Source organism: Rissa tridactyla, chromosome 21 (genome assembly GCF_028500815.1).
Source record: "Rissa tridactyla isolate bRisTri1 chromosome 21, bRisTri1.patW.cur.20221130, whole genome shotgun sequence".
In the NCBI taxonomy this organism is placed as follows: Eukaryota; Metazoa; Chordata; class Aves; order Charadriiformes; family Laridae; genus Rissa; species Rissa tridactyla.
The window spans coordinates 6204954-6216539 of record NC_071486.1 but is presented as its reverse complement, the minus strand read 5'-3'; the positions used below and the strand labels follow the sequence as shown (position 1 = coordinate 6216539).

Genomic DNA, 11586 nt, shown 5'->3' with positions numbered 1-11586 from the left:
GCTCCCGGAACGCCTTCCCTTCACCTCCACTTTTCCCCTCCTCGCATTATTAAAACAAATCGGGTTGTGGTTGTGGGAGCTGGTGAGCCGTCCCAGTCCCAGTGCCAGTGCGACAAGCGATAGACTGTCCCGCTAGCGCAGGGATCAGCATCTGCTCCGAAGGCGCTGCTCCCCCGGAAGGGGGTTCATGGGAGCCTGGGGGCCCCCGGGCACTGCCCTGGCCGCAGCCACCCCCGACGGCGACGGGAAAGGCTGCTGCGAAGAGGGGGTGCTGCAAGGGCGGCCCCTCATGCTGGAAGCACAGAGCCACCCCGCGAGGCTGCCACCGGGGCCACCAGGGCCACCAGGGCCACCGCTGTGCGGGGGCCTCTGGACATTGCTGCTGAGGGGAGAGGGGGGAGAGACTCGCCCCCTTGAGAAGGGCAGCAGCACCATGCCACGCGGCTTGAGAATGCACCAAAAGAGCCTCAAAATTCACCCCGAGGCCGTGGCCGATGCCTGCAGCCGCTGTGGGGGACGAACCCCGGGGCTGCGCGACACTTGGCCCCGGTGAGAGGGGTCGCCCAAGGACACGCGTAGGAAACCTAGAAAGGAGATCTGAACCTTCTATTTCTGTATATATTTCCAGAGCATGAGATCAACAGTTTTGGTCACTTGCTCTTTGATTTGTTATTATTATGTTAGCAATCATTAATGATAATGTAAGATAAAAACACCTATGACCTAGAAAAAGGAGAGTGGTGGAGTGATGAATGCAGCGGCATTTCTTTGTTTAAAAGCATTAAAACAGAATGGTGCCTTTTTTTTAACAACTATCTGAGTTTAAGGGCATGTTTCTCTTTGAAATATCTGGAAGGGCTGCAATGGCAGTAACCTGAGAGGTAAAACTGGAAAATTTTTGAATGTTTGTAGGAATATTCCTCCATGTCTTATCACCTGTACAACAAACTCGAACTCTGCTGCAAGTTACACTCTGTGGCACCCTCAAACATCGGGTGTTATTTTAACTACAATGGCAGCGAATTGTCGGCGTGCAGTTCGGAGGGGAGTGCTGCTGGAGACGCAGCGTCTGCGCCACGAGCATCCGCAGGTACCCGAGTACTCCCGAGCAGGCAATGGGTACCGTCAGCTTCACAGAACAGAGGGCTCAAGCACCGTCCCCCATGGAATAAAACCCAGTCACGCTTTCTTATAGCATGCCGGGCACAGCAACCTCGTCTGCCGGTGCTAACGACCAGTGCCATGAGCAGGGGGTGCACCCAGGACCCAGCACACGCACAAGGGCGGCTGCGAGAGCGTTGGCCTTGCCCCCGCACCGCCCGACGGCCCTGCGCCCGGGCTGCTCCCACAGAGGGGTTTCCTCATCTGATGGGAGCAAGTTTCAGGCGTGATGAGGCAATACAGGACACCAGGAGGCACCTCTTGCCTAGCTGAAAGACTTGTTACCTAACACTGGATGCCTGCAATTCATAAACAACTTTCTGACTGTTTTTCCTGTGCATCTTTTCAATTTGACAGTGTTTTACCTGGAAGCTTTTGTACTTCCAATCTTATAGTGAACTAATAAAGATATTTTACAAGATTATTTCAGGTTGTGCTTTTTCTCTCTTTCAGTCAATCATTCTGTTTCCAGCAGGACAGATTAACTGTCTCATGTAAGTACAGAAACCTTTGTTTTGGCTTCATTAAAATAGATCTTTGAAAGACCAGCATGAGCATGGGGAGAGGTCCGTTTTCTTCAGCATCAGCATAGAAAAGGGGCTGCTCCTGGGTTCTCGCATCCCACGGGTGCTGCCTGCTCTTCCGAACCTCGTCTGCATTGAGCCAGCATAGCTTGCTTCAATAAAACCTCACCCCCTGGGGAGTCCTACAACTCTTTCTTCCAGAGCTCTGCTTTACCCACCCGCATTTCTAGGCACCTCCTGCTTTGCTCCTTCGTCTCTTCAACAGCAGTGAGGAGGGAGCGAGTTCAGCATGGGCTTTTGTGCACCCTCCCTCCACAGAGACACATTCCGTCCCGCCCGTGACACATTCAGCCTCTCTCCTCTGCGTGCCCAAGAAGCCACAAGAAGCAGCCCTGACAAGCCCAATTTCTATTTATAAAGACAAAGTCATGCTAAAAGGGCTGTCTCAGAATTGCCGGCTGGCCAAAGGCACCTTTCAAACCTCAGCGTCTCTCTCCAAAGGATGTTTTTTCAGCCTCTAAGAGAGCAAATTAAAAATAATTAGAAACTAATATTGTGACTCTCTTTGCCCTAACTCATGCATAATTAATTTATTTCAAAATAGTGGTGGCTGTTCAGGTGCCAGCCACGGACACGTTGCTGACTCTTGTGACACTCTCACCGGTGAGCGAGAGGCAGCGCAGCCTCACAGCATGAGTGGGAGAGGCTTTTTAGGGAGCTGCCATCTGTGGGGTGACGGGCCTGCGAGGCTGGTCTGGGGTCAGGTCCTCCCTTTGCAGTGACCCGGGACAAGTTCCTGGAGCCAGGTTTGTAAAGAAGAGTTGTGGCACCACTAAAAACACCCAGCGAGTGACTTTCGGCAGCACCACGCCCTTTCTCTCAGTAAAAGCCACCGTAAAAGCTGCAGTGGGATGCAAAGCTGCCCTTGAGGGCTGCAGAAATGGTAGATCCATGGAGCGTTCGAGGTTGGGAGGATCCTGGGTGGGCTCCGTGCGTCCTGCCGTGATGCCTGGAAGCGGGGCGGCTCCGGGCCTTTCCCAGCTGGAAAGGCGGGCGGGGAAATCCCCCTTGGGGGATGCCGAGCAGCGCTTCACCCTGCCGCACGGCCCCGGAGCGGGGGAGCCCAGCCCGGGGCTCTGCCCTCTGCTCCCAGGGCGCCCCCCGACGGCCCCTCGCTCGCCCCGGGCAGCCGGGGCCGCCCCGGCCCGCTCCCGCTCCCCGTGCCCGCAGCGCCCTCTGCCTGCCAGCGCCGGGCGGGCAGCGGCCGGGCCCGCGGGGGGAGCCGCGCTCGGGAACCCCGGGGACGGAGCCGATGGGCTGCGAGACAGCCGCCTCCAACGGGAGAGGGGACGAGCTGAGGAACGGCCCGGGGCAAATCGCAAAGATGTCTCCTTTGGCGTCCCCGTGCGAGGAGCAAGAGTTACAGAAATGAAACAAAACGGGGTCCCAGCAGCTGCCTCTGAAGGTCCCGTATCCCCAGGGCATGGGCTGCCCTACATTAGTTACCTTAAATACAAGCTCTTTAAGGGTAATACGTTTGAGATACTTTCTAAACTTCTGAGGCGCGCTTTCCTTTAAAGAGGAGGAAAGACAGAAATGAGTATTCTCCCATCCTGCCAGAACTGAGCACAGGTGCTAGGAGAAAACAACTGAGTGAGACCAAAACAGTCCCTACAGCCATCAGCACGGGGCTGCTGAGGTCCTGGCATGGCCACCCTGTATCTCACGTGACATTTTCAAGGGGAAGCTGGAGGTGGATGCTTTGGGAATGACCTGGACACGAACCTTTCCTCTGGGCAGCCACCAAACCCCGGCTACCCATGGGTGAACCTCCCCTCTCAGAACAGATAAAGAACATGGCTAAGCAGAGAGAAAGATGTAATTATCCTCTTTCCTTCTCAGCACTTTCCCTGGGAATGCACCTTGCAGAGTATTCTAGGATGCGATGCCTCCTTGGCTCCCTGGTGCCTCTCCCCACCAGCCACTTTCAGCAACATCCTCACCTTCAGCTTTCTCACCTGATTATTGCACCTTCAGTCCTACCCAACTTCAGAGGCATCAAACACCAGAGCAGATGGTAGAAGCTCAGAAAAATCACATGGCATTTGCTTTTTCCAAGCCATCCTGTTTCCCAATTTAGACTCAAATCCGATCAGTCAAATCCAATTCTAGCTGGGCTGTAAGTCTGGAAAAATGGATTATGCAAAATGTCTGACAACAGCTTGATGTGAATGTTGAATTGAGTTTGGGAGCAGATCAAAGTGTTTATACCTATGGATTTAAAAATAGGACTAAGACTAAAGCACCTTGCAGTTTCTTGACAAAAGATTACACGACTGGTAAGAGGACCAATTTTCCACTGGGTTATGCCAGCGCTAACACTAGTGTCATCTGCTATGTGCTACCACCATGGGGCTCCCCCCAGAGGAGGTGGAGGCACCCTGTGTCCTGCTCCAGAGTCCAACACTTTGAGCCCTAAATTCTTCAAGGCTCCTGTTTCAAGCCCGGCATGGTGAAAACAGGGTCTATCTCATTGCAGCACTGTCAGCTCACTTTATTGTAAGCAACTATTTCAAATTCCATTCAGAATATTTTTTTATCATACACACGATTTCCACCATCACTACATAGAAGTTAACTAGAAGATACTTCTTTCCTACTCTGCACCTGCAATAGCTTCGCCCTCTCTGCATTAGCCGTCCTCTTACCCATGTTAGCTGTTAAGGCCTCCCTTAATTTCATTATACCAGTCTTAAAGACTACAGTTTTGCTCAGATGCTTACACAGACTGTCATCTTCATTCTAAGTCAAAAATAAATACTACAAAACAGATAGAATTTTAATAAGTGATTATTTATTAAATTCATGTGATACAAAATCTCAATGAACAGCCACAGCAGTGCTCGGTGTTAGGATGCCCCCTACCATCACAGCACAGGACTGCTGGCCTGGGGGCCACCAGGCAGCTCCTTCCCTGCCCGATCTCACCAGGTGAGCAGAACAAGAAAATGCAAAGCATTTAGGTAAACCCACAGTGCACAACTAGAGTAAATAAACATGCACTTAAATTGTGCAAGGAGCAGAAGTAAAGCGTGTTTTGTTGGTTGAGTTGCTGAAATTTAAGGAATGAGAGATTTGTATCCTATCATGAAAACATTTGTCCACAAGTTGGAAAAATCAGTAAAGCAAATCATTTCTTCCAGACCCTCAAGTCAGAAGTAAGATTTTTCTTTCAGGTCTCGGACTGATAAACATTGGCTTGAGTGAGCTTTAAACCGCTGCCTTGCAGCGGCATAAACTAGAAGTCTAATCTGCTCTGGTAAGTAAGCATGCCACAAGCTGGTGTGTATTTACAGAGAACTCTTAGAAAGGCTATTTAGAAGTGGAAATGTACATGGATTTGAACTCTAGCACTGATTGTGTCGTATCCTGACTACTTCCTCATGTTCCTGAATTTCAACACTGGTTAAGATGACAAGACTGCACACCAGTAATCTAATCAGCTAACGACAGGTACTACAGTCATAAAGGCCACAAAAGAAAGGGATTGCAAGTCTTTCCATGGATGTGACTTGGCCCGCTGATTCCATAGGAAAGTTTAAATAAAACAGACCAAAAAATCATGTTATTTTCCAGGGGAATTTTTTTCTTGCAAATAATCCAATAAATCAAATGAAGGTGAACCAAACTACTGGTTCAACTCAAATTCCCTTTCCACATACACGTACATATACAGGTATATGGGTCAGCCATAAGAAGAGCAGTGCTCAGCCTAAAACCTGTGCAAATTTGATCTGCAGTCTGTGGCTAATTAAGTCCAGTGTAAAACCACTGTACTACTCCAGTAACTCACTTGGCTTTTTCTGTCACTTGTTCCATTCTGTGGTCCTGCCAGTAAAGCTGTGCCGATCCTCTCATTGCAGACACCCTGCCCAGCAAAACTCTGCTCTTCCCTCCTCTCTCCTTCCAGAGAACTTCTCCCAGCGCAGAGAAAGCCCTGGAGCTCCCTGAGCTTGCTGAGTCTTCACAGCGCAGGTGAAGCTGTTCGAATGATGCCTCGGTAAGAAACATCGGCTCAAAAGGAACAGCACCACACTCGTGCAGATCTGCCCTCTAAATGTGGCTGTAAAGAGGTACCATTTCTATTGCGTTCAGGGTTTGGAAACAGCACTTTTCCAGCCCCACAGAAGCCCAGGTCCCTGGAGAGGTACAAGGAGCAGTGGCTGGTCCACCGGAGGGAGGTGCAAGGAGTTACCACCCCACCTGTCCGGCCCGCATGTTATATTTCCCTTGACTCTGTGTACTGTCTCGGCTACCCCTTATAATCCAAGTCTCATTTTTGATAGTGATATGTTGGCATTCAATCATTTTATATTAGTAGTATAATCTAAATATGCATCAATATTACTATGCATAACAGACATCCTGAATGCATAATGCCTGCCAGAGCACCTCCTTGGTTGTCAGTTTTGGTTCGATGTGTTTGTGTCTCTGCAGGCATGAATGAGGCAATCACCGGTCTGCACTGGAGACAGTACCACTGTGTCAGGACTTCTCACTTCCCAACCCTGTCTGTCATCAGGATAAAGCCCTGCCCAGGATCCACTGCAGGAAGCCACGAAAAGTTTGTTCCTTGAGGTGTAACCGAAAACCAGGGCTGGCAAACATGGCATTGTGTACACAGAAAGACTTATTCATGGGCCAAAAATAGTCTCTGGGTACCAGCAGCACGGAGCACATGGGGTTTAGATTGAGATACAGCTTCTTAAGCCACCGATGTTTTCATCTGGATGCTGAGAATGTATTAAAAAGGAAAGCCGCTACCAGCCTGGAGTGAGAGCACCACAGTCATAGTCAGCATCACATTTTCAGCTGTATCAGAACTGAATTCTCTCAGAACAACGCACTCTTTCTCCTCTGCTCAGAGATCCATCCCCCAGGGTTTACATCCATTTGCAACATCTTCATCACCCACTTGTCTTTCCTGGCCCCATCAATGAACTCGTCAAGAGACAACTGTCCTGTGTATGAGATGAGGAGGGGACAAGACGGGGAGAACAAGACATAACAGATAAGACATAAGAGGAGGAAGGCAGGAGTAAAAGCCATATCCATTTCAGAAAATATGCTAATGAGACAAAAGCTCTACTTCATTTCCCCACAGAGTTTAGGCCAGCTAGCCAAGACAAACCACCACGCTGTAACCCAACGCATTCACACCTGCCCCGTCCCTCGGCACGAAGCATTGCGTTAGCTGAGACATGCTCCTCCGGGAGGGTTGCAAGTCTGATCCTGCAAGCTCCCGTTTGGCTGGAGCCACTGTCTTTACTCAGGCTATTTGTGCTGGGACTGGGACCTGCACTCTGGCTACTGGGGGCTTTCAGAGGATGAGATATGTGTGGCATCAAAATCCAGATGGAATAGTGACCCCTGTGTGTTTTACATTACAAAATCCAGATGGAATAGTGACCCCTGTGTGTTTTACATTACAAAATCCAGAAGGAAGATTTCCTCCTACTGCACCAAGTCATTCTTGATTCTAACAAGCAGACCAGAACCAAACCCAACATGTCTAATACGAGTAACATAATAGCCCTAAGTGATCTGTCAATAGACATAATTAAAGCTAGCCTGTCCAGCACAGATAACTTCTCATTACACATGAATGCAATCTGAGCCATCAATCGCTTACCATCCCCATTCTCATCCACTAACTGAAATATCCTGTCCACAACCTCCTCCGGCGTGAGCAATGGGGTCCTCTCCTCCACATCCAACCGACACGCTTTCTTCAGCTTGTAGATAGACTGAAAAGAAGTTCATAGATTAGGAGGAGGACTGGAAAATGAAAAGCAGTGAACTCCATTATCTTCCCAACAGTGTAAAGGTCTTTTACAAAGGCTGCAATTTTAACCTTTCTCGAAAGATCTGCCACTCAGGAGCCCCAGACCTTTAATGAAACCTCCGACCTCACGCTCACACACACTGTGGATTACTTCATTTGCTCTTTGAAGCTGCTGCCCTCCTATTTTTCTTGCACACACTGGTCAGACCTCAGGGTTCCTTTGCAAAGAACAAGGCAAGAGTTTCACAGATGGGAAAATCACCTGACTTTTCAGTATGATTTTTTTTTTCTAACATCTGAGGCTGGGCACATCTGGATTTACCCAGCCCTCTCTCCCGGGGAACTTGTGCCCAAGTTGCAAGAGCAAACCTGTATTAGCACATATTTTGACCCATAGTTTCTGTTCCACTTTGTCACTGGAAAGGGGCAGATTTTATCTATTCCTCCCATGACAACCACCTGTTCATTATTAACTTTACTCCTTAGGCTGAAGGATTTTGTCTGAAGTCGTCCCAGAGAGGAGATTAGCAAGGGCCTAACACAGCTCTGGCCAATTCCCACCTGACCTCAAAACTTTCATTGACCCTGCCCCAGAAAGCTGCCCAGCTGCTCCCACCCCTGCTGGTGCTGCAGCAACAGCCTGGCCACACTTCCCAGCCAAAAGGACCTGCTTCCCACAGATTCAGCTTCTGATGTTTTCTTGATATTGCATTTCACACAAGATCCTAAAATGCTTGATAACCATTGCTTAAGCCTCACAAGTACTGGTGTGCAAGGGTGTTACAGCACCTCTGGTGCAGAGGGGACTCTAGCACAATCACCAAGATATTTACCCAAAGTAAGAACCCAGGCACCCTGTGTCAGACTGTCCGCTATGCCCCATGCCTTCTCTCACACCTTCACACAGTCACTAATTAAAGCTAAGCACAGAACATAACAGAAACCCAGAGAGAACAATTACAAAAGGGATTTCTGTATTAATTTGTGCCTCTCAGCGTATTCTCACCAGCTGCTCTCCTGTAAGGAGCCTGGGGTGAAGCCCTCCTCCACTGGCCAGTGCAATGAATCTCCGTGTAAAAAGGTTGAACGGAAAGGCAGAGCAGGAATGTGGGAACCCCATAACAGCACCCAGATGCTGCGTTTCTGCACAGCTTCAGCAGGGGCCATGCTGCCCGCAGCGGGTTTAACCCATCCCTCAGCCACCACATCAGGCTCCAGCAGACCCCAGCACACAGGACCCTTCCACCAAGGGCAGGCATTTCCCCTTCATCACTGCCCACAGCTGCCTTGAAACCTCATTATCACAAAAACCATATACATCATTACATTACCAAAGAACTGTGATTGCTTAAATAAGTGATTAGGCAATGCCTACTTACCTCAACAATTTCCAGCAGCTCAGGTTTATCTATGCAGCCATTCCCATCCTTGTCATATACTTTGAATGTCCACCTCAGCTTGTGTTCCAGTTTTCCTCGTAAAACAAGATTCAAGGCAGCCACATATTCCAGAAAATCAATGGTATTATCCTGGAGAAACAGAAAAGACACTGAATGGCACTTATCTGGGTGCTGTTGATAGAAACCTGCTTACAAAACCTAGATAAAAAACTGCCAAGAAGATACTCCATGGGACAGCTATTTATTTTCCGCTTTATAGAAAACTCATGCCAGTGCAAGACCATCAGTGAGCGCAGCCATGCCCCTCTGCACCAAAGATGAGCTCCCAAGCAGTGACAGCAGAGAGCAAAGCAGTTTTCCTGCAGTGCAATAAGAGGAGACACCTGCCAGGACTCCAGAAACAAGCAATTTAAATACCCCAAGGCACCACAGATTACATGGAGGATGGAGAAGCAGATGAGGATCAGCACAGGAGACATTGACTTTTTGGGAAGGGATTGCTGTTCTCAACAGCCTCAGCTGCTTCACCAATGAGACCAACACCCAACCACAACCCCTTTCTTCCACCCTTCCCCCTTGTTTGATCTTGATTCATCTGAGGAAGACAGACAATGAAAACATCGTATTTCAGAAGGCAGCAGCAAGAACACCCACAATAAAGGATTTACATCAGGTGTTCATGCTACAAAAAACTTCAGAGACAGTGAAGAGATGCAGAGCTCCCTGGGCAGCCTCCACAGATGCCCTCATGCAGACCAACACCATCCCAGGGCTCCGCCGCAGCCCCATGTCACCTTACAGCCCTCCTGACCCAGGCAGCAAAATCCCCTGGGAGACCTGGGCTGCGCATCTCCTCCCGGCACGCTCTGCACTAAAGGCTTAGCAGTAACTGTGAGCAAAAACTGCTACTACAGGACTTCAAAGGCCAGTAAGCACAAAAAGACAATTTAGGATTTGGGTTTATTTCCTTACCATATTACTAATAATCCTTTAGATTGGTAAATCCTGCTCAATTGACCATATACCATGGGCATACCGTGATCATATACCATGAACCCGGGCCTTATTTAGTGTTCTTAGTATATGTAAGTACCAGCATCCCTTAAAAACAGATTATTTTTTTATTAGGAAAACTCTTATAAACTAGGAATGGGACTTTGCCTTTTATGCACACTGTTTGCCCTGCAACCCTTTCTGCACAGCTTTCATAACAGAACTTGGACCTGGACCTTCAGTTTTTTGCAGGAATTTGGGTTTTGCCAACTTCCAATTCTGACACAAATCAATCTGCCCACACCTCCCATAGCTTTTTTTTTATCCTCTCTCACAAACTGACTTTTGTTACCACCTCAAATGCCCCTGGTTTCAAAGGAAGCTTAAGGGACATTTGTATATCTGAGAGATGACATACTTGTCTCCCCTTTTCTTGTGTTGATGTAGAGCAACAAACAACCCCAAACTCCAAATATGATCAACAGCTTCAGGAAAAGAGTTAAACAGTTCAGAAAGCCTTGTTTACCCATTTCAAGATCAGAAAGGCAACCACATTACATTTCTTTTGAGTATCTAAAATATCACAGGCTAGTATGATGCTGTCTTTTGCACCAATCCTCGGGTATGCATGAACTGCTACTAAACCAGAAAGCCCACTTTTCCCAGGTGTCTGATGACAAATACAGCAAAGGGAATCAAAACCAGAATGTCCGAGTTGTTCAGCATTCCTTCACTTTCAAGCAGCTAAAAATCAATATTTTGTTACATGCCACCTGCTCATACTGTATATATACACTTCCTCCAATGTATAGCAAACCTGAGTAGGGCTTTCCTACACTATAATTCCCCCCTTATCCTAACAGATAGTTTTTTTTCCATGTAGCAACCTTGGCTATTTGAGGATCTTTCAACAATACTGTCTCAAAATGCAACTTCCTAAATTTCAACCTTTTAATCCCTTAAGGGGACATACTGTCCTTAATTGTGTACAGATTTATGAGGAGAAGAATCCATTGCAGCCCATACAGAGTGGTGCAGCGCGTGCTCCTTCTCGTGCCCTGGCATCGCCCTTGCCTTAGTCTCATGAAGCACGGTAACAAGGGTGGGAACTGCACCAAAACACCTCAAAATTACAGAAGGAAGAGGTAGGGATTACTCGACAAATCACTAAAAACTCCTCACCACTTACCCCATTCTTATCAAACGCTCTGAACATGTTTTCAATATACTCTGCTGCTTCACGGTTATCCTGGACCCCGAAGAACCGCTTGAATTCATGCATGAAGAGAGTCCCACTGGGACATTCAACCACAAACTTCTTGTACCATTCCTGCAATTCAGCAACATCAATCTCAGCTTGCTCTCCTTCTGCATTGGTGAACTGCTGTCCCATTTCCCTCCGCAAAGCAAAATTAAAAAAGGAGAAGGAAAAAAAGGAAAACTCTGCCAAAGTCCTTTGCTTGTGTTGTCCTTTTATCACCTCTAGTTGCTTTTTCTTTGCCCTTTTTCCTCTTGCTGTCTTGTGCCTTTATTTGTTGTTAACGTTGTCTTGCTATTTCACCTTCTTTTTTGTGTTTTACTTTCTTCTTCCTCTTTCTTTCCTACAGTTTTCACCACTAGAGCTTTGTGTGCTTGCTTGGTGATGGTGGAGTTGCTTCTCCGC

At 48.1% G+C, this 11586-nt stretch overlaps 1 protein-coding gene across 1 annotated transcript; it reads right to left on the bottom strand.

Annotated features, from left to right (window-relative positions):
* Positions 1-4803: 4803 nt before the first annotated feature.
* Positions 4804-11316, bottom strand: GUCA1B (guanylate cyclase activator 1B). Its single transcript, XM_054181111.1, has 4 exons — positions 11113-11316; positions 8910-9059; positions 7378-7492; positions 4804-6706 (listed from the first exon to the last, which is right to left on the bottom strand). The coding sequence occupies exons 1-4, from the start codon at positions 11314-11316 to the stop codon at positions 6579-6581; spliced, it is 597 nt and encodes a 198-aa protein (XP_054037086.1). The 3' UTR covers positions 4804-6578.
* Positions 11317-11586: the final 270 nt, after the last annotated feature.